The sequence below is a fragment of the Phyllobates terribilis genome, unplaced genomic scaffold (assembly GCF_046119375.1).
Source record: "Phyllobates terribilis strain yellow unplaced genomic scaffold, ASM4611937v1 Scaffold_11__3_contigs__length_659146591, whole genome shotgun sequence".
Lineage (NCBI taxonomy): Eukaryota > Metazoa > Chordata > Amphibia > Anura > Dendrobatidae > Phyllobates > Phyllobates terribilis.
Window position 1 is genome coordinate 589,407,053 of NW_027362771.1, and position 21,155 is coordinate 589,428,207.

A 21,155-nucleotide genomic window follows, 5' to 3' on the forward strand; every position below is an offset into this window, starting at 1 on the left:
TACTATAATACTGCTCCTATGTACAAGAATATAACTACTATAATACTGCCCCTATGTACAAAAATATAACTACTATAATACTGCTCCTATGTACAAGAATATAACTACTATAATACTGCCCCCTATGTACAAGAATATAACTACTATAATACTGACCCCTATGTACAAGATTATTACTACAATAATACTGCCCCATATGTACAAGAATATAACTACTATAATACTGCCTCCTATATACAAGAATACAACTACTATAATACTGCTCCTTATGTGCAAGAATATAAATACTATAATACTGCCCCCTATGTGCAAGAATATAACTACTATAATACTGCTCCTATGTACAAGAATATAACTACTATAATACTGCCCCTACGTTCAAGAATATAACTACTATAATACTGCCCCTATGTTCAAGAATATAACTACTATAATACTGCCCCTATGTACAAAAATATAACTACTATAATACTGCTCCTATGTACAAGAATATAACTACTATAATACTGCCCCCTATGTCCAAGAATATAACTACTATAATACTGACCCCTATGTACAAGATTATTACTACAATAATACTGCCCCCTATGTACAAGAATATAACTACTATAATACTGCCTCCTATATACAAGAATACAACTACTATAATACTGCTCCTTATGTGCAAGAATATAAATACTATAATACTGCCCCCTATGTGCAAGAATATAACTACTATAATACTGCTCCTATGTACAAGAATATAACTACTATAATACTGCCCCTATGTACAAGAATATAACTACTATAATACTGCTTCAATGTACAAGAATATAACTACTATAATACTGCCCCTATATACAAGGATATAACAACTATAATACTGTCCCCTATGTACAAGGATATAACTACTATAATACTGCCTCTATGTACAAGAATATAACTACTATAATACTGCCCCTATGTACAAGAATATAACTACTATAATACTGCCCCTATGTACAAGAATATAACTACTATAATACTGCTCCTATGTACAAGAATATAACTACTATAATACTGCCCCTATGTACAAAAATATAACTACTATAATACTGCTCCTATGTACAAGAATATAACTACTATAATACTGCCCCCTATGTACAAGAATATAACTACTATAATACTGACCCCTATGTACAAGATTATTACTACAATAATACTGCCCCATATGTACAAGAATATAACTACTATAATACTGCCTCCTATATACAAGAATACAACTACTATAATACTGCTCCTTATGTGCAAGAATATAAATACTATAATACTGCCCCCTATGTGCAAGAATATAACTACTATAATACTGCTCCTATGTACAAGAATATAACTACTATAATACTGCCCCTACGTTCAAGAATATAACTACTATAATACTGCCCCTATGTTCAAGAATATAACTACTATAATACTGCCCCTATGTACAAAAATATAACTACTATAATACTGCTCCTATGTACAAGAATATAACTACTATAATACTGCCCCCTATGTCCAAGAATATAACTACTATAATACTGACCCCTATGTACAAGATTATTACTACAATAATACTGCCCCCTATGTACAAGAATATAACTACTATAATACTGCCTCCTATATACAAGAATACAACTACTATAATACTGCTCCTTATGTGCAAGAATATAAATACTATAATACTGCCCCCTATGTGCAAGAATATAACTACTATAATACTGCTCCTATGTACAAGAATATAACTACTATAATACTGCCCCTATGTACAAGAATATAACTACTATAATACTGCTTCAATGTACAAGAATATAACTACTATAATACTGCCCCTATATACAAGGATATAACAACTATAATACTGTCCCCTATGTACAAGGATATAACTACTATAATACTGCCTCTATGTACAAGAATATAACTACTATAATACTGCCCCTATGTACAAGAATATAACTACTATAATACTGCAACTATGTACAAGAATATAACTACTATAATACTGCTCCTATGTACAAAAATATAACTACTATAATACTGCTCCTATTTACAAGAATATAACTACTATAATACTGCCCCTATGTACAAGAATATAACTGCTATAATACTGTCCCCTATGTACAAGAATATAGCTACTATAATACTGCCCCTATGTACAAGAATATAACTACTATAATACTGCTCCTATGTACAAGAATATAACTACTATAATACTGCCCCTATGTTCAAGACTATAACTACTATAATACTGCCCCTATGTACAAAAATATAGCTACTATAATACTGCTCCTATGTACAAGAATATAACTACTATAATACTGCCCCCTATGTACAAGAATATAACTACTATAATACTGACCCCTATGTACAAGATTATTACTACAATAATACTGCCCCCTATGTACAAGAATATAACTACTATAATACTGCCCCTATGTGCAAGAATATAAATACTATAATACTGCCCCCTATGTACAAGAATATAACTACTATAATACTGCTCCTATGTACAAGAATATAACTACTATAATACCGCTCCCTATATACAAGAATATAACTACTATAATACTGCCTCCTATGTACAAGAATATAACTACTATAATACTGCCCTCTATGTACCAGAATATAACTACTATAATACTGCCCCTATGTACAAGAATATAACTACTATTATAATGCCCCTATGTACAAGAATATAACTACTATAATACTGCTCCAATGTACAAGAATATAACTACTATAATACTGCCCCTATATACAAGGATATAACTACTATAATACTGTCCCCTATGTACAAGGATATAACTACTATAATAGTGCCCCTATGTACAAGAATATAACTACTATAATACTGCCCCTACGTACAAGAATATAACTACTATAATACTGCCTCTATGTACAAGAATATAACTACTATAATACTGCTCCTATGTACAAGAATATAACTACTATAATACTGCTCCTATGTACAAGAATATAACTACTATAATACCGCTCCATATATACAAGAATATAACTACTATAATACTGCCTCCTATGTACAAAAATATAACTACTATAATACTGCCCTCTATGTACAAGAATATAACTACTATAATACTGCCCCTATGTACAAGAATATAACTACTATAATACCGCCCCTATGTACAAGAATATAACTACTATAATACTGCTCCAATGTACAAGAATATAACTACTATAATACTGCCCCTATATACAAGGATATAACTACTATAATACAGTCCCCTATGTACAAGGATATAACTACTATAATAGTGCCCCTATGCACAAGAATATAACTACTATAATACTGCCCCTATGTACATGAATATAACTACTATAATACTGCCCCTATGTACAAGAATATAACTACTATAATACTGCTCCTATGTACAAGAATATAGCTACTATAATACTGCTCCTATTTACAAGAATATAACTACTAGAATACTGCCCCTATGTACAAGAATATAACTGCTATAATACTGCCCCCTATGTACAAGAATATAACTACTATAATACTGCCCCTATATACAAGGATATAACTACTATAACACTGTCCCCTATGTACAAGGATATAACTACTATAATAGTGCCCCTATGTACAAGAATATAACTACTATAATACTGCCCCTATGTACAAGAATATAACTACTATAATACTGCCCCTATGTACAAGAATTTAACTACTATAATACTGCTCCTATTTACAAGAATATAACTACTATAATACTGCCCCTATGTACAAGAATATAACTGCTATAATGCTGCCCCCTATGTACAAGAATATGACTACTATAATACTGCCCGTATATACAAGGATATAACTACTATAATACTGTCCCCTATGTACAAGGATATAACTACTATAATACTGACCCTATGTACAAGAATTTAACTACTATAATACTGCCCCTATATACAAGAATATAACTACTATAATACTGCGCCTATATACAAGAATATAACTACTATAATACTGCCCCTATATACAAGGATATAACTACTATAATAATGTCCCCTATGTACAAGAATATAACTACTATAATACTGCCCCTATGTACAAGAATTTAACTACTATAATACTGCTCCTATGTACAAGAATATAACTACTATAATACTGCTCCTATGTACAAGAATATAACTACTATAATACTGCCCCTATGTACAAGAATATAACTACTATAATACTGTTCCAATGTACAAGAATATAACTACTATAATACTGCCCCTATATACAAGGATATAACTACTATAATACTGTCCCCTATGTACAAGGATATAACTACTATAATACTGCCCCTATGTACAAGAATATAACTACTATAATACTGCCCCTATGTACAAGAATATAACTACTATAATACTGCCCCTATGTACAAGAATATAACTACTATAATAATGCTCCTATGTACAAGAATATAACTACTATAATACTGCCCCTATGTACAAGAATATAACTACTATAATACTGCTCCTATTTACAAGAATATAACTACTATAATACTGCTCCCTATGTACAAGAATATGACTACTATAATACTGCTCCTATGTACAAGAATATAACTACTATAATACTGCCCCTATGTACAAGAATATAACTACTATAATACTGCTACAATGTACAAGAATATAACTACTATAATACTGCCCCTATATACAAGGATATAACTACTATAATACTGTCCCCTATGTACAAGGATATAACTACTATAATACTGCCCCTATGTACAAGAATATAACTACTATAATACTGCCCCTATGTACAAGAATATAACTACTATAATACTGCCCCTATGTACAAGAATATAACTACTATAATAATGCTCCTATGTACAAAAATATAACTACTATAATACTGCTCCTATGTACAAGAATATAACTACTAAAATACTGCTCCTATTTACAAGAATATAACTACTATAATACTGCCCGTATGTACAAGAATATAACTGCTATAATACTGCCCCCTATGTACAAGAATATAGCTACTATAATACTGCCCCTATGTACAAGAATATAACTACTATAATACTGCTCCTATGTACAAGAATATAACTACTATATTACTGCCCCTATGTTCAAGAATATAACTACTATAATACTGCCCCTATGTACAAAAATATAACTACTATAATACTGCTCCAATGTACAAGAATATAACTACTATAATACTGCCCCCTATGTACAAGAATATAACTACTATAATACTGACCCCTATGTACAAGATTATTACTACAATAATACTGCCCCCTATGTACAAGAATATAACTACTATAATACTGCCTCCTATGTACAAGAATACAACTACTATAATAATGCTCCCTATGTGCAAGAATATAAATACTATAATACTGCCCCCTATGTACAAGAATATAACTACTATAATACTGCTCCTATGTACAAGAATATAACTACTATAATACCGCTCCCTATATACAAGAATATAACTACTATAATACTGCCTCCTATGTACAAGAATATAACTACTATAATACTGCCCTCTATGTACAAGAATATAGCTACTATAATACTGCCCCTATGTACAAGAATATAACTACTATTATAATGCCCCTATGTACAAGAATATAACTACTATAATACTGCTCCAATGTACAAGAATATAACTACTATAATACTGCCCCTATATACAAGGATATAACTACTATAATACTGTGCCCTATGTACAAGGATATAACTACTATAATAGTGCCCCTATGTACAAGAATATAACTACTATAATACTGCCCCTACATACAAGAATATAACTACTATAATACTGCCTCTATGTACAAGAATATAACTACTATAATACTGCTGCTATGTACAAGAATATAACTACTATAATACTGCTCCTATGTACAAGAATATAACTACTATAAAACCGCTCCATATATACAAGAATATAACTACTATAATACTGCCTCCTATGTACAAGAATATAACTACTATAATACTGCCCTCTATGTACAAGAATATAACTACTATAATACTGCCCCTATGTACAAGAATATAACTACTATAATACCGCCCCTATGTACAAGAATATAACTACTATAATACTGCTCCAATGTACAAGAATATAACTACTATAATACTGCCCCTATATACAAGGATATAACTACTATAATACTGTCCCCTATGTACAAGGATATAACTACTATAATACTGCCCCTATGTACAAGAATATAACTACTATAATACTGCCCCTATGTACATGAATATAACTGCTATAATACTGCCCCTATGTACAAGAATATAACTACTATATTACTGCTCCTATGTACAAGAATATAGCTACTATAATACTGCTCCTATTTACAAGAATATAACTACTATAATACTGCCCCTATGTACAAGAATATAACTGCTATAATACTGCCCCCTATGTACAATAATATAACTACTATAATACTGCCCCTATATACAAGGATATAACTACTATAACACTGTTCCCTATGTACAAGGATATAACTACTATAATAGTGCCCCTATGTACAAGAATATAACTACTATAATACTGCCCCCTATGTACAAGAATATAACTACTATAATACTGCTCCCTATGTACAAGAATATAACTACTATAATACTGCTCCCTATGTACAAGAATATAACTTCTATATTACTGCCCCTATGTACAAGAATATAACTACTATAATACTGCTCCTATGTACAAGAATATAACTACTATAATACTGCTCCTATGTATAAGAATATAACTACTATTATACTGCCCCCTATGTACAAGAATATAACTACTATAATACATCCCCCTATATACAAGGATATAACTGCTATAATGATCTTTTTATTTAAAACTGACAACCAAATATTACAGAATAATTACATTAAAATCACAAAATAATAAATATTAAAGAAAATAAATACTGTGTTGTTACATCACTTACACAATAATATTAGATAACATTGATAAATCCCGTCACATGAATGTTCCACCAGTTCACATTACCTGAGTTAATCTTTATGTCCTTCTTATACACTGCCTTGAGACTTTCCAGGATCTTATACCTGACACTATCACAGGACAGGACCTCCTTATTGATGAGCAGGCAGCACCGTGCACACCACAGATGATAGATGGTCACCACATTTATTACATATAGTGAGCTTCGGTTATACGCCCTGAGCTCAGGCTGGAAGTCTCCGTACAGCAGCTGACCATACGACTGTCCCACCAGGTGTGGTAACTTTAGGGACAAGGACACACACTCCCATACCTGCATACTGAAGGGACACTCTAGAAGCAGATGCTCCATAGTCTCCTGTATACGGGAACACTCTTCTCTAGGACAGGATCTGTCTGATACATTCCTGCACTTTAGGTTGTCTCTGACGTACATCTTACCATGGAGCCCCAGCCACGCCACATCTCTCATATGAGGGGGGACTCTGGGATCTAGTACGTTTTTTGCAGCCTGTTTTACATCTAGACTTAGGGCGCCCCTCAATTGAACATGGACACTAAAGTGAGATGACAGCACGTTCTTATACAACTCCTTCCTACTGAGCTGCCTGACGTCCTCATACAGGATCCTCCATCTAATAACCTTACTTATTACATGGACACCATACCAAGAAACATTATTCTTTAGTCGGCCTGAGATTCTCTTGATGGGGTCCCCTACCGACCACACGGACACAAACTGCTGGATCTGGCTCTTAAACAAACAAGACCATGGCGTCTTCTCTGAATTCTTACAAAAAGAGAAATTCTTCATAAGAAACATGAGATTAAAGAAGAGCTCAGGACAGGGCATGGAGAGACCACCCTCCTTATGGGGGAGATAGACAATGTTTCTCCTGACCACATTCACTCTGTTACCCCACAAGAAGTGAAAGAAGACATTGGTAAGTCTGGGGAGTAACGCATCGGGCACAGGGAACACCACACTGATATAGAGGAAGAGCGGGAGCAGGAAGGTCTTCAGCAGGCGGACCTTCTCCAGATACGTCAGCTTCCAGTGTCTCCAGCTCTGCACCTTCTGCTCACACACCACCAGCTTCTCCTCCCAGTTCACCTTCCCATCATCTACAGCTCCAAACACTACTCCCAAAATCTTTATCTGACCCTGAACTGTTCTGAAGGGCACAGAGAAGACATCACTGTCACCACCCAACCACAACGCCTCGCTCTTCTCCATGTTCACAGAGGAGTTAGACACATTGGAGAAGGCTGTCATCTCCTGCTGTAGAGCCATACAGTCTTCTCTAGAAGACACCACCACCGACACGTCATCCGCATAGGCGCAGAACTTTACATCCTCCACTGTACTCTGCAGGCAACACCTCAGCCCTGTGAAACCTCTATGATCCTGCACTTTTCTGAGGAAAGGATCCAGACTGAAAACATACAACAATGGGCTGAGAGGACAGCCCTGCCTCACCCCTGACATGATCCTGAAGGGCTCAGCCAAGTGACCATTAATCAGCGGCAGGCTTACAGCCTCCTTATACACAACCTGCAGCCACTGCACAAACCGCACCGGGAGGCCATAGTGTAACAACACCTGGTACAGGTAGTCATGATGGACTCTATCAAAGGCTTTACTCTGGTCTAAGCCCACAATATACGCCCCCACATTGTGCTGCTTAATGTACGTCACAGCTTCTCTCACCAGCAGCAATGAGTCCTCTATCGTCCGACCCTTCACACCACACGTCTGGTTGGCGATGATCAGCTCACCCGCCACCTCACTCAGCCGATAATACAAGATCTTGGCCAGGATTTTATAGTCAGTGTTTAGCAAAGACAGTGGACGCCAGTTCTTTACATCTTTTAGATTTCCCTTCTTTGCTAAGAGAACCAGAACAGATCTATACTGGGACTGTAGGAGCTTCCCTGCAGAGAGGCAATCATTATAGACCTGCACCAGGTCCGGAGCCAACAAGTCCCTGAACTCTTTGTAAAACTCGCTGGTCAGGCCGTCCAGTCCTGGGCTCTTGTTGGCCTTTAAGGAGTCAATGCTCCTCTTCACCTCATCCTCAGTTATGGGATCGGCCATACTATCTGCCTGCACCAGGTCTAACATTGGTAGGGACACCCCCTTCAGATAAGCTTTAATGTCATCCTTATTAATATGAGCCCCTTTATACAGATCTCTATAATAATCCCCAATGATCCTGTGGACTTTCTCCGGCTCTGACTGCTCCACCCCATTCCCATCTAACAAGCCAGTGATCAGCTTCTTACTAACCCTGTTCTTACAGGCAATAAAGGGATCTGGGTTATGGACGCCCCAACTATCAAACTGTCCCTCCGCCTTGAGAGACTTGAGGCGATCGTACTGCAGCTCCCTCATCCGCTGCTTTATATGGCTGACGCTCCGTCCGTCCACCTCCTCACCACCATTCATCCTGCTGTATAGCCGGCTGAGGTGCAGTCTCAGGGCTGTGTATCTCATATAATCCATATTACTACGTCTCCTGGCTGATCGTATAATAAACTGCTTGATGTCACTCTTCATGATCTCCCACCACTCAGCTGTGTCATCACACATACACTGGGTGGTCCTACGTTCATTATAGAATGTGGTGAAGGCCTCTCTGAACCGAGGATCTTGGACTACAGAGCTGTTCACCTTCCAGTACCCCTTTCCACAGACCACAGCTTGGGCCAGATCCAGCGTCACACTCACCATACAATGGTCCGAATACTCCAGGGGGCTGATCCTGTACTGAGAGCATCTCACCTCCCTCTTTATATACACCCGGTCTATCCTACTGGCATTACCACCCTTATGGTAAGTGTACGTCTTACTGGTATGATGAGACCCATAGGGGTCTACTAGGTGGGCCTGCTGGACTATATTATTAAGGAACGTCTCATCATATCTCAGTTGCTTATGACTGCTGGATCTGTCCACATTACAGGACACATTATTAAAGTCCCCACACAATATAAATACTTTAGATGTAAAGCAATATGGTTTCATGTGGTCAAATAGTTCCCTCCGCTCTTTCCTGGTCTGCGGAGCATAAATGTTTATCGCTCTATAATGGATGGAGTCCAATGTAAAGTCCAGCATCAGACAGCGGCCCGGACAGATCTCCAGGACTCTGTCCACCTGGACATTCATGGTATTAAAGAGGACCCCCACACCGTCATTTCTCTCCAGACCGAAGGACCAGTATGACGGCCCAAGTCTCCAGTCTCTCTTGGCTGCATACACATGAGCATTGCTCTTCAAATACGTCTCCTGCAAGAAGAAGACGTCAGATCTCTCGTCAGACAAACGCTGGTAAATCGCCTGCCGCCGGATCACAGTCCTCACACTGTTCACATTAATGGAGTTTATTCTCAGCCGCATCCTGATCACTTAGACTTTTTGGTCTTCTTCCTCCTTCCACTGCTGTCACCTGTAGTGCCCCATCTCTTTGTGGACACGGGAGGGTCAGGATCCCCCTCATCAGAGACGTTTTCGAGGACGCATGAAGGACTTTGCTCCATTTGTAACTCTTCATCTTGGTCTTCTCCCAGCACATTGTAACGTCCAGGACTTATCGCCAGCACTGGAGGCTCAGAGGTTTTCTGTACTGTTGTGACTTTTCTGGTGGGATCCACAGATGCATTTTTTCTTTTTACGGTCACAAAGCCTTCCTCATCCACACTGGACAGTGCAGGCGGACTAACTGCTTCCACAGATGTACTGGGCTGATGTTTGGATGGTTTGGTGGCAGGCTTTCTGGACACCTTAGGCCTCTCTTTAACAACTGGCGTTTTAGGCCCTACTTTGGTGGCTGATCGAAGCTTAGGTCTTATTATATTGGCTGATGGCGGTTTAGGTCTTTCTTTAGTGGCTGGTGGGCCTTTAGGTGGTTCTTCAGTGGCTGGTGGTCCTAGTAGTGCAGCATCCGTTAGTACCTCAGACTCTGGAGCAGGTTCACTGATACTGTGACTTCTGTCCTCATCCATACCAGCTTCTGGGACATCAGAACCTCTGGTGACATCTTCCTGAATAACTTCTGAGGAGGTCTGGCCATTATATTTATTGTGTTCTGCATGCCGGCAATCCCGGAACGTATGCCCTGGTTCTGAGCACAGATTACAGATGACGGCTCCTGTGCATTTGTCCTTTGTATGACCTGACTGTCCACATAATGAGCACGTGATACGAGAGCAGTTTATGGCGAGATGCCGGCCCCCACATCTATGGCACAGACGTGGCTGACCAGGGTAGTAGCAGATCCCCCTCTCTGAGCCCAGGTAGAAGGAGTGCGGCAGGTGTCTGGTCACACCGCTCTCTTGTATCAGCTGGATTTTCAGTGTATATCCTCCATTCCATATCTGCTCCTCATCATAGATCTTGTCAGGGTGACTTCTCACTATGCACTGCCGGTTCAGCCAGTGCTGCAGATCCGCCACCGCCACCACCTCAGACTGGAACAGGACAGTGGCCGTTATCTCCTGCGGCTTAGACAGCTGGATACAATGGAGGTGATCCCAGATCTCATCTTCTCTGGTGTCATTATAGATGTTCCAGAACAAATCCAGATCGCACTGGAGCTTAAAGCTGATGTCATAGATCCTGCTGGATGGGATATGGATCAAAGCGTAGACCTCAGACGCATTGAACTTCATGAAGTCTTTTAGGAGAACTTTCCCAATGTAAATTCTGGATGGGATGTTCTCCTCTGGTCCTGTGTATTTTATCCTGACTGCGTTTCTCCTCTGAGGCGGGGGGTTCACTGGTCTGGTGACATTAGAGAACAGTCTCCTGAACTGATGGTCAGCAGATGGGTCAGTGCCGGAGCTTTCACCAGCCGCAGGTGGATCAGTGCTGGAGATCTCCACCGCTGCTGGAGGATTAGTGCTGGAGCTCTCCCTAGCTCCATGATTACTGACACCTGACTGTGCTGCAACAACACCCAGATCTACTACTGATTGCTGCACAGTATTGTCTCTATTCACTGACATGGATGGTTGAGAGTCCATTACCACTGCAGTGTGGTCTCCATCCACTGACACACATGACATAGAGTCCATCACCACTGATTGCTGCACAGTATTGTCTCCATTCACTGACATGGAGGGCTCAGAGTCCATTATAATATTTGTATTATCTGTTGCAGACAGACATTCACTAGCACCAGTGAGCGGGGTCTCACTCACAGCGCTGAGGGGGGTCTCACTCACAGTATCAGTACAGGGTGCACTTTCTTTCTCACTCTCAGCAGCTGAGCTCACTTCATTGCTGCATAGAGAGGTCACTGCAGTTAACCCCTCGTTTGCTGGCACACTTTCCTCTGCAGCACTTTCTGGTGTCTCGGACCCCTCACATTGTGCCCCTGATATCAGCGCTGCACTTCTCACTGGGCTTCCTTGCTCCACAATGCTGTACACAGTTTTATATTTAATGTCCTTATTCCCAATAAAGCGTTTTCTGCTCACAGTCTGGGCTCTGGATTCTTTTTTTCTCTCTTTAGCCCAAGTCTCCTTTCTGGGCACAGAGTTTAAACCTTTCTCCAGTTTTTCTTTCCTGATCAGCAGCTCTCGGCTGCAATCATCCAGACACTCGCACTTCATCAGCTTTACCTTAGGATCAGTCTCTTTCTTAATTTCTTCTTTTAGTTTGCTGATATGCAATTCCAGCTTAAATATACTTTGCCTTGTAACTTTAGGATTTAATCCTCCAACATAACAAGCAGGTTTAGAAGACTCACCAGCCACCATCTCCAGCTTTCCATTACCATCAGGTGCAGGCTGCAGGCCAGACTCCAGACCAGGGGCTTTCCCTGGATCATCAGCCCAGCTCCCCTCCCCTCCACCTGGGTCAGAAGCCTCCGCCCTGCTGAGAGCTCTCAAGCACACGTCTATCCTCTCCTATGGACAAGAATAGAACTACTATAATACTGCTCCCTATGTACAAGAATATAACTGCTATAATACTGTCCCCTATGTACAAGGATATAACTACTATAATACTGACCCTATGTACAAGAATATAACTACTATAATACTGCTCCTATGTACAAGAATATAACTACTATAATACTGCACCTATGTACAAGAATATAACTACTATAATACTGCTCCTATTTACAAGAATATAACTACTATAATACTGCCCCCTATGTACAAGAATATAACTACTATAATACTGCTCCCTATGTACAAGAATATAACTACTATAATACTGCTCCTATGTACAAGAATATAACTACTATAATACTGCTCCTATTTACAAGAATATAACTACTATAATACTGCTCCTAAGTACAAGAATATAACTACTATAATACTGCCCCTATGTACAAGAATATAACTACTATAATACTGCTCCTATTTACAAGAATATAACTACTATAATACTGCCCCCTATGTACAAGAATATAACTACTATAATACTGCTCCCTATGTACAAGAATATAACTACTATACTACTGCTCCTATGTACAAGAATATAACTACTATAATACTGCTCCTATGTACAAGAATATAACTACTATAATACTGCCCCCTATGTACAAGAATATAACTACTATAATACTGCTCCCTATGTACAAGAATATAACTACTATAATACTGCTCCCTATGTACAAGAATATAACTTCTATATTACTGCCCCTATGTACAAGAATATAACTACTATAATACTGCCCCTATGTACAAGAATATAACTACTATAATACTGCTCCTATGTATAAGAATATAACTACTATTATACTGCCCCCTATGTACAAGAATATAACTACTATAATACATCCCCCTATATACAAGAATATAACTACTATAATACTGCTCCCTATGTACAAGAATATAACTACTATAATACTGCTCCCTATGTACAAGAATATAACTTCTATATTACTGCTCCTATGTACAAGAATATAACTACTATAATACTGCTCCTATGTACAAGAATATAACTACTATAATACTGCCCCCTATGTACAAGAATATAACTACTATAATACTGCCCCCTATGTACAAGAATATAACTACTATAATACTGCTCCTATGTACAGGAATATAACTACTATAATACTGCACCTATGTACAAGAATATAACTACTATAATACTGCTCCTATTTACAAGAATATAACTACTATAATACTGCCCCCTATGTACAAGAATATAACTACTATAATACTGCTCCCTATGTACAAGAATATAACTACTATAATACTGCTCCTATGTACAAGAATATAACTACTATAATACTGCTCCTATGTACAAGAATATAACTACTATAATACTGCTCCTAAGTACAAGAATATAACTACTATAATACTGCCCCTATGTACAAGAATATAACTACTATAATACTGCTCCTATTTACAAGAATATAACTACTATAATACTGCTCCCTATGTACAAGAATATAACTACTATAATACTGCTCCCTATGTACAAGAATATAACTACTATACTACTGCTCCTATGTACAAGAATATAACTACTATAATACTGCTCCTATGTACAAGAATATAACTACTATAATACTGCCCCCTATGTACAAGAATATAACTACTATAATACTGCTCCCTATGTACAAGAATATAACTACTATAATACTGCTCCCTATGTACAAGAATATAACTTCTATATTACTGCCCCTATGTACAAGAATATAATTACTATAATACTGCCCCTATGTACAAGAATATAACTACTATAATACTGCTCCTATGTATAAGAATATAACTACTATTATACTGCCCCCTATGTACAAGAATATAACTACTATAATACATCCCCCTATATACAAGAATATAACTACTATAATACTGCTCCCTATGTACAAGAATATAACTACTATAATACTGCTCCCTATGTACAAGAATATAACTTCTATATTACTGCTCCTATGTACAAGAATATAACTACTATAATACTGCTCCTATGTACAAGAATATAACTACTATAATACTGCCCCCTATGTACAAGAATATAACTACTATAATACTGCCCCCTATGTACAAGAATATAACTACTATAATACTGCTCCTATGTACAGGAATATAACTACTATAATACTGCTCCTATGTACAGGAATATAACTACTATAATACTGCTCCTATGTACAAGAATATAACTACTATAATAATGCCCCTATGTACAAGAATATAACTACTATAATACTGCCCCCTATATACAAGGATATAACTACTATAATACTGTCCCCTATGTACAAGGATATAACTACTATAATACTGACCCTATGTACATGAATTTTACTGTTAGAGTATTGTCCTCCTTCCTTCCACCATACACGCAGGAATATTCAGTATTTGCAGGTAAGCTTCAGTCTAGTTATTTTATTCTCATTGATTGCATTATTGACATATGTTGTTTTATTGTTTTTATAGTAATCTTGGTACTATGAGTACATATGATTAGTTAATGTGCTGCTTTTCTTCTCCCAGATACTCAGCAGGGGAAAGATAGTGAAAGTGGGTAGACAGGAACGTCTCTCCGGTCAGTCTGTGGTCTCCATGCCTTTGGACATTACAGAAGACTTATTACCATCTTTCCGCATTGTGGCTTATTACTCTATAGGGGATGAGATGGTGTCGGACTCTATTTGGTTGGATGTTGTTGACAGCTGCTTGGGAACGGTAAGGAGGCTTTATTAATGAGAAAATTCATATTTATTAAGTTACAGTATGAAAAGAGTGTAATAGAAATTTATTAATTTGAATGAATAAAGTTGGATTTAAAATTACATTTTAGAATCATATTTATTTTAATTTGAATTCTAATATTAATTTTAAAAATGAATAAATAAAATAAAAAGAATATAATTTGATAAATTAAATATTATTATGAAATAAAAATAGTAAAATAGTAAAAAAGCAAATACAGTTATGAAATCTACAGCCTAAAAATAAATTACTTCTACTATTACTACTAATAATAATTTAATTATTATTATTAATTATTATTATTATTTTATTTTTGGGGTTTAGATTTTTTTTTTCACTAGCAAACTGTATTTTTTTTAATTTTACTATTCTTTTTATTTAATATTAACATTTGAGTTCTGATCAAATGATATTCTGATTTTTGCTTAAATTTTTTAATTAATATTATAATTTATTATTATTTTTGTAACATTAGTTTAATCCATTTAAGTCTTTTTTAATAGGAATGCATAATGTATGTTATTTTAGTTTAACTAATTGAATTCAAATCTATAAAAGCTAAATAATGTGTTTTCCTTTACTTTAAATATTGCAGTTATTTTTTCTTTGTTATTAATACTTCACTTGTGCATGTTCCCCCCCCAAAAAAAAGTGACAGGGAAACTACATACGGGGTATTATATGTGTATATTGTTACTTTCCTGCAGTAAAACACAGCTATCATTAAATTGCCTACACTGTAATGATGAAGTGACTCCGCACATTATCACCCAATCTATACGTTAAAGCTGACAAATGAGCTGTACAACACAGAAGACACTTTGGAATAATTTGTCTTCTAAAATATTAGAGATGAGTGGATTGGTCATCGCAGGTTCGAGTTTGAATCGGACTTCTTGAAATTTGCGATTTCAAGCAAATTCGAACATTTTAAAATTTGATTGGTGGTTCGCAAATTAAAAAAAAACTTGCCAGGCACCATTTTCCATTATTCCCTGCAGCTATGACATCTAGCAGGTTATCATACCTTGTACAGTGGTGGTCAGTACCTGGGACATCACAGATCAGCTGTTCCCAGTGGAGCAAAGTTTGTACTGCACAGACATTTTGTATCTCCAGAGTAGTGTTGAGCCACCCCCGTAGTGTTCGAGTTCGGTTCGGTTCGTCGAACACCCGTGTGTTCGCCGAACTGTTCGTCGAACTGTTCGTCGAACACCTTAGAACACCGTTAAAACCAATGGCAGGCAAACAAAAACACATAGAAACACATAGAAAACACCTTCAAAGGTGTCCAAAAGCTGACAAACTGCTCAGAAGACACAACTAACACATGGAAAAGTGACAAGTACATATAGTCATGCGAAAAGAAAAGAGGTGGAGGAGTAAAAGGAGGGGGAGACACAGATATAGGCATGTCATGCCCTTCTAAAATCCAAAAAGTGAGAAGCCGACACGTTCAGTCCGCTCCTGCCCGTGCCACCTCCGTGTCGCCGGGTTTGTGCCAGAGCCGCGGTGAACCCTGACGGCCAGCCCCCCTCTCCCAATACTGGTGCCTGTCCGCTGGTGGGTCGAGCGAGCCCCCCTGTGGTGGAGGCAGCTCTAAGCTTTTTAATTTAAATTGTCCCTCTAATTTGAATGAATACACTTTAAATCCATTTACAAGGATCTATTGGAGGGCAAGTCTCATGCCAGCAGCCGCGTAATTCCAGCTCCAGTAGCGTCCACTAAAGCTGCTGCAGTTAAAAAGCTTTTATAAGGATCGAGCTCGGCTGTCCACCGCAAGGCATCCTAGTGCCAGTCCCAGCCCCTATGCCTTGGGGTGCCTCCTGATGCTCTTCACTAAGTATCCCGTGGTCCCGAAGCATTTCCTTTGAAAAAATTAAGTGTCCAAACTACAGGTGGTGTAGCTTGCTTAACAGCCGGGATAATCCGCTGACTAGCAGACACTGCTACTAGGCACAAAGTATTTCCTGGGCTAGATGCAGTTAAAAATTTGTAAGTAGATACTCTCGTTGGATGCTGAGAAAGCATTCCATAGAGTCTCCTGGCACGCCATATATGATTCTCTTAAAAAGCTTGGGGTAGGGGTCTAGGGGACCCTTTTATAGCCAAAATCACGGCCCTGTATCACAATACGTCACCTAGGCTGAAGATAAATGGAACTGTAGCACCGAGGGCTCGGTTGCTACAGACGTATTGCACCTCACTGAGAGGTGTGATATCTCACTCTCAGATAAGGATGGAGTGTGGATCAGGACCCGACACCTGCATGCATTACACCACATTGCCGTGGGGCAGGGCGACCAATATGCCCCTGAGATGGGCACGACAGTCCCTGTCCCTGGCTGGAGTGGGGGGAGGGAACACTGAGGAAGGGGAACCCTGCAGTGCAGGAGCAGGGAGGAAGCAGTTCCTGGGTGCATTGAGAAGGGAGTATAAAAGGTGGGCACCATCTTAGTTCAGTGCAGAGAAGTCTGAGCAGAAGTGGCAGGGAGCAGGGGCTCTGCATGAGCTCTGCTCCGGAGGCGGGCCTAGTAACAGAGGCCCAGGCCTGCAAGAGGGAGAAGGAAGGAAGAGGAGCGGAGAAGGCTCCAGGAACGAGGAATGAAGGGATCCCAGGGGTGCGGACGGGCGAGTCGCCACCGCACGCCCGAATCCACCTGCGTGGAGGGGTCAGGCCAAAGGGGAGACCGGTCCCCGAACTAGTGGAGGCAGGAAACGACCCTCAGCTAGAAACCGGAGGCTCTGACATTTTATGTGGCGCAGCCCCTTGCTCCACCCGCTAGGAAGGCACCACATAGGGTCAGGGAAACTGGCGCCAAGTTTACCAAGAGGAGGCCCGAGGCAGCCGGACAGAAGTGTTGGTAAGAAAGGCCAGACAAAGGACACACAAAGGGGGTCCTGTGAAGCGCTCCAAAGTTATCTGGGAGTTGTCTGAGCCCCTCACCTGGTGAGCACAGTACGACGTGGGCAGCCGTTACCTGCAGACGTGGTCTGGATAATAAGAACTGTGAGTAAAGGCCCTGAACTGCATCACTGACTCCGTGTCGTTACTGCTGCTGCCCTGCACCATCACCCCCATCCTCCGCATACACTGCCCTGAGGCTATACTCCTCCCGTGGGGAGTTATGCTACGCTCTGCTGCACCCACAACACCAGCCTTAGCGGTCTGCCCTGTAGCGGCGGTTCACTCTGACCGCAATCCACGGGTGGCGTAGTCGGACATTTAAACATCAAAACCACATAAATAGTTCCGCCACTGGTTTGACCGCCCTGAGCCACGGAACCGGATCGCCGCCACGAAGACTACAACCACCAGCATCCACCAAAAAGTGTCCGGCTCCGGGTGTCCCAAGGCCCAGGGGGTGCGTCAGAACATTTTCATCACCTTTCACAATCACCAATGGGACAAGGCAGGGATGTCCTCTGTCCCCTCTCTTATACATCCTAGTGACGGAGCACCTGCTCTCATCAATTCGCCATAACCCCAATATTAGGTGGATTGAGGTGGGAGGCACCGAGTACAAGTGCTCTCTATTTGCTGATGATGTCCTAGTATATATCACTCAATCACATATATCCATCCCTGCTGTTATGGCTGAAATAGATCACTTTGTTACATGGTAAAATTTTAAAATCAATGCAGCGAAGTCTGAGGCCCTCGATGTCTCCCTCCCTAAATCCATATAGGATTCCATCCAGTCCAACTTTCCCTTTGCCTGGCCCTCACAGGGTATCAAATACTTAGGAATTCCTATTCATAGAGACCTCTCCCATCTATGTTATCTTACTTTTGGGCCCTTTATTGAACAATTCCATACAGACCACGGTTGGCAAGTTAAAACTGTAAGATTCACTACGTGAACCACTGGTGTTTTGTGGAAAAGCACATGTACACCGCGTTCCAAATTATTATGCAAAAAGTGTTTAGGAGTGATAAGGGAAGAATTTGTTTGTTTGTCAGTTAAACTCATTGATGGTGATGTGTGTCAGGGCTCTTTATATCACTGTAAGCAATTGCAGACACCTGTGCTAATTAGTTTGGCAGGTGTGTCCAATGAAAGGCAAGACTACTTAAGAAGGCTCTCTCACATTATTAAGCAGCCTACATTTTCTGCCAAAATGGGAAAGAAAAAGGATGTGTCGGCTGCTGAGAAGCAACAAATTGTCGAGTGTTTAGGTCAAGGCATGACTACAATCAACATTGTGCGATGATCAGGATGAAGTGTCTTGGCAATCAAGAAGTATGTAGCTGATTCACAGTACACACGTGTGCGTGCTGATAAGGGCAAATTGAGGACTCTTTCCTACAGGCAATTACGTCAGGTTGAAACAGCAGCGGCAAAAAAGGCTTGTCATAGCAGCAGACAAGTTTTTGAAGCTGCTTGTGCCTCCAACGTCCCCCAAACAACAAGATGCAGGGTCCTTCAGAGGTTTGCAGCTGTGCATATGCCATCCTGTCGACCTCCTCTATCCACTTCACACAAGCAGAAACGGCTCCAGTGGGCCAAACATTACATGAAGACTGATTTCAAAACTGTTTTGTTCACGGATGAGTGCCGTGCAGCGCTCGATGGTCCAGATGAATGGAGTGGAGGATGGCTGGTTGATGGACACCCCACGCAAACACGGCTACAGCGCCAACAAGGAGGAGGTGGAGTAATGTTTTGGGCTGGAATCATGGGGAGAGAGATTGTCGGCCCCTTTAGGATCCCTGAAGGCGCTAAAGATGAACTCCATAATGTATGTGGATTTTCTCAAACAGCACTTCCTGCCATGGTTCAAGAAGAAGAACCGTGTATTTCACAGCAAGATCATTTTTCTGCATGATAATGCACCATCTCATGCTGCACATAAAACATCTGCATCTCTGGCTGATATGGGCATAAAAGGGGACAAACTTATGGTGTGACCCCCATGCTCCCCTGACCTCTACCACATTCAGAACCTTTGGAGCATCATTAAAAGGAGTGTCTATGATGGCGGGAGGCAGTTCACATCTAAGCAACAGCTCTGGGAGGGTATTCTGTCCTCATGCAAAACAATTGAAGCAGAAACCATCCAAAACCTGACAAATTCAATGGACGAGAGAGTTCAGAAGCTCCTTTCGAACAAGGGGTCCTATGTGAAAATGTAACATCACCTAGAATAAAGTTTTGAGTTGAAAACTGTTTGATTTCAGTTTCTAACAACCTGCTAATGCTTATAATTTCAAAAATGACCATTTTTTTGGTCTTTATTAAAATGAAAAGGTTGATCGAAAAGTTTGGGGGATCTAAGAGTGTGGCAACCCAGTAGTCATGATTACTTCGAATTCTGACAATATGAGGGTCATGCTGCAGGTAGTGCAGCAAGAAGGCACTTATGTGTCTTGCGCATCTCGGAGCCCCAAAATTATTTTCCGGGCTAGATGCAGCTAAAAATTATTTTTAATTTTAAATCTGGTGAAGCTTATTATAGATGGCCTAATAGGATCAGTGCTGCACACTGCTACAAAGCCCAAATTATTTTCCAGTCAAGATACAGATAAACATGATTAGTAATTTGAAAG

General features: G+C 39.4%; 1 protein-coding gene across 1 annotated transcript in view; it reads left to right on the forward strand.

Annotated features, from left to right (window-relative positions):
* The window catches only part of LOC141167056 (complement C3-like), a 275,580-nt gene that overhangs the window by 109,629 nt on the left and 144,796 nt on the right, over positions 1-21,155 (forward strand). Inside the window, exon 13 of the mRNA XM_073654383.1 lies at positions 15,386-15,577. Coding sequence (XP_073510484.1) covers positions 15,386-15,577 — 192 coding nt within the window. The remainder of the gene's footprint in view (positions 1-15,385; positions 15,578-21,155) is intronic.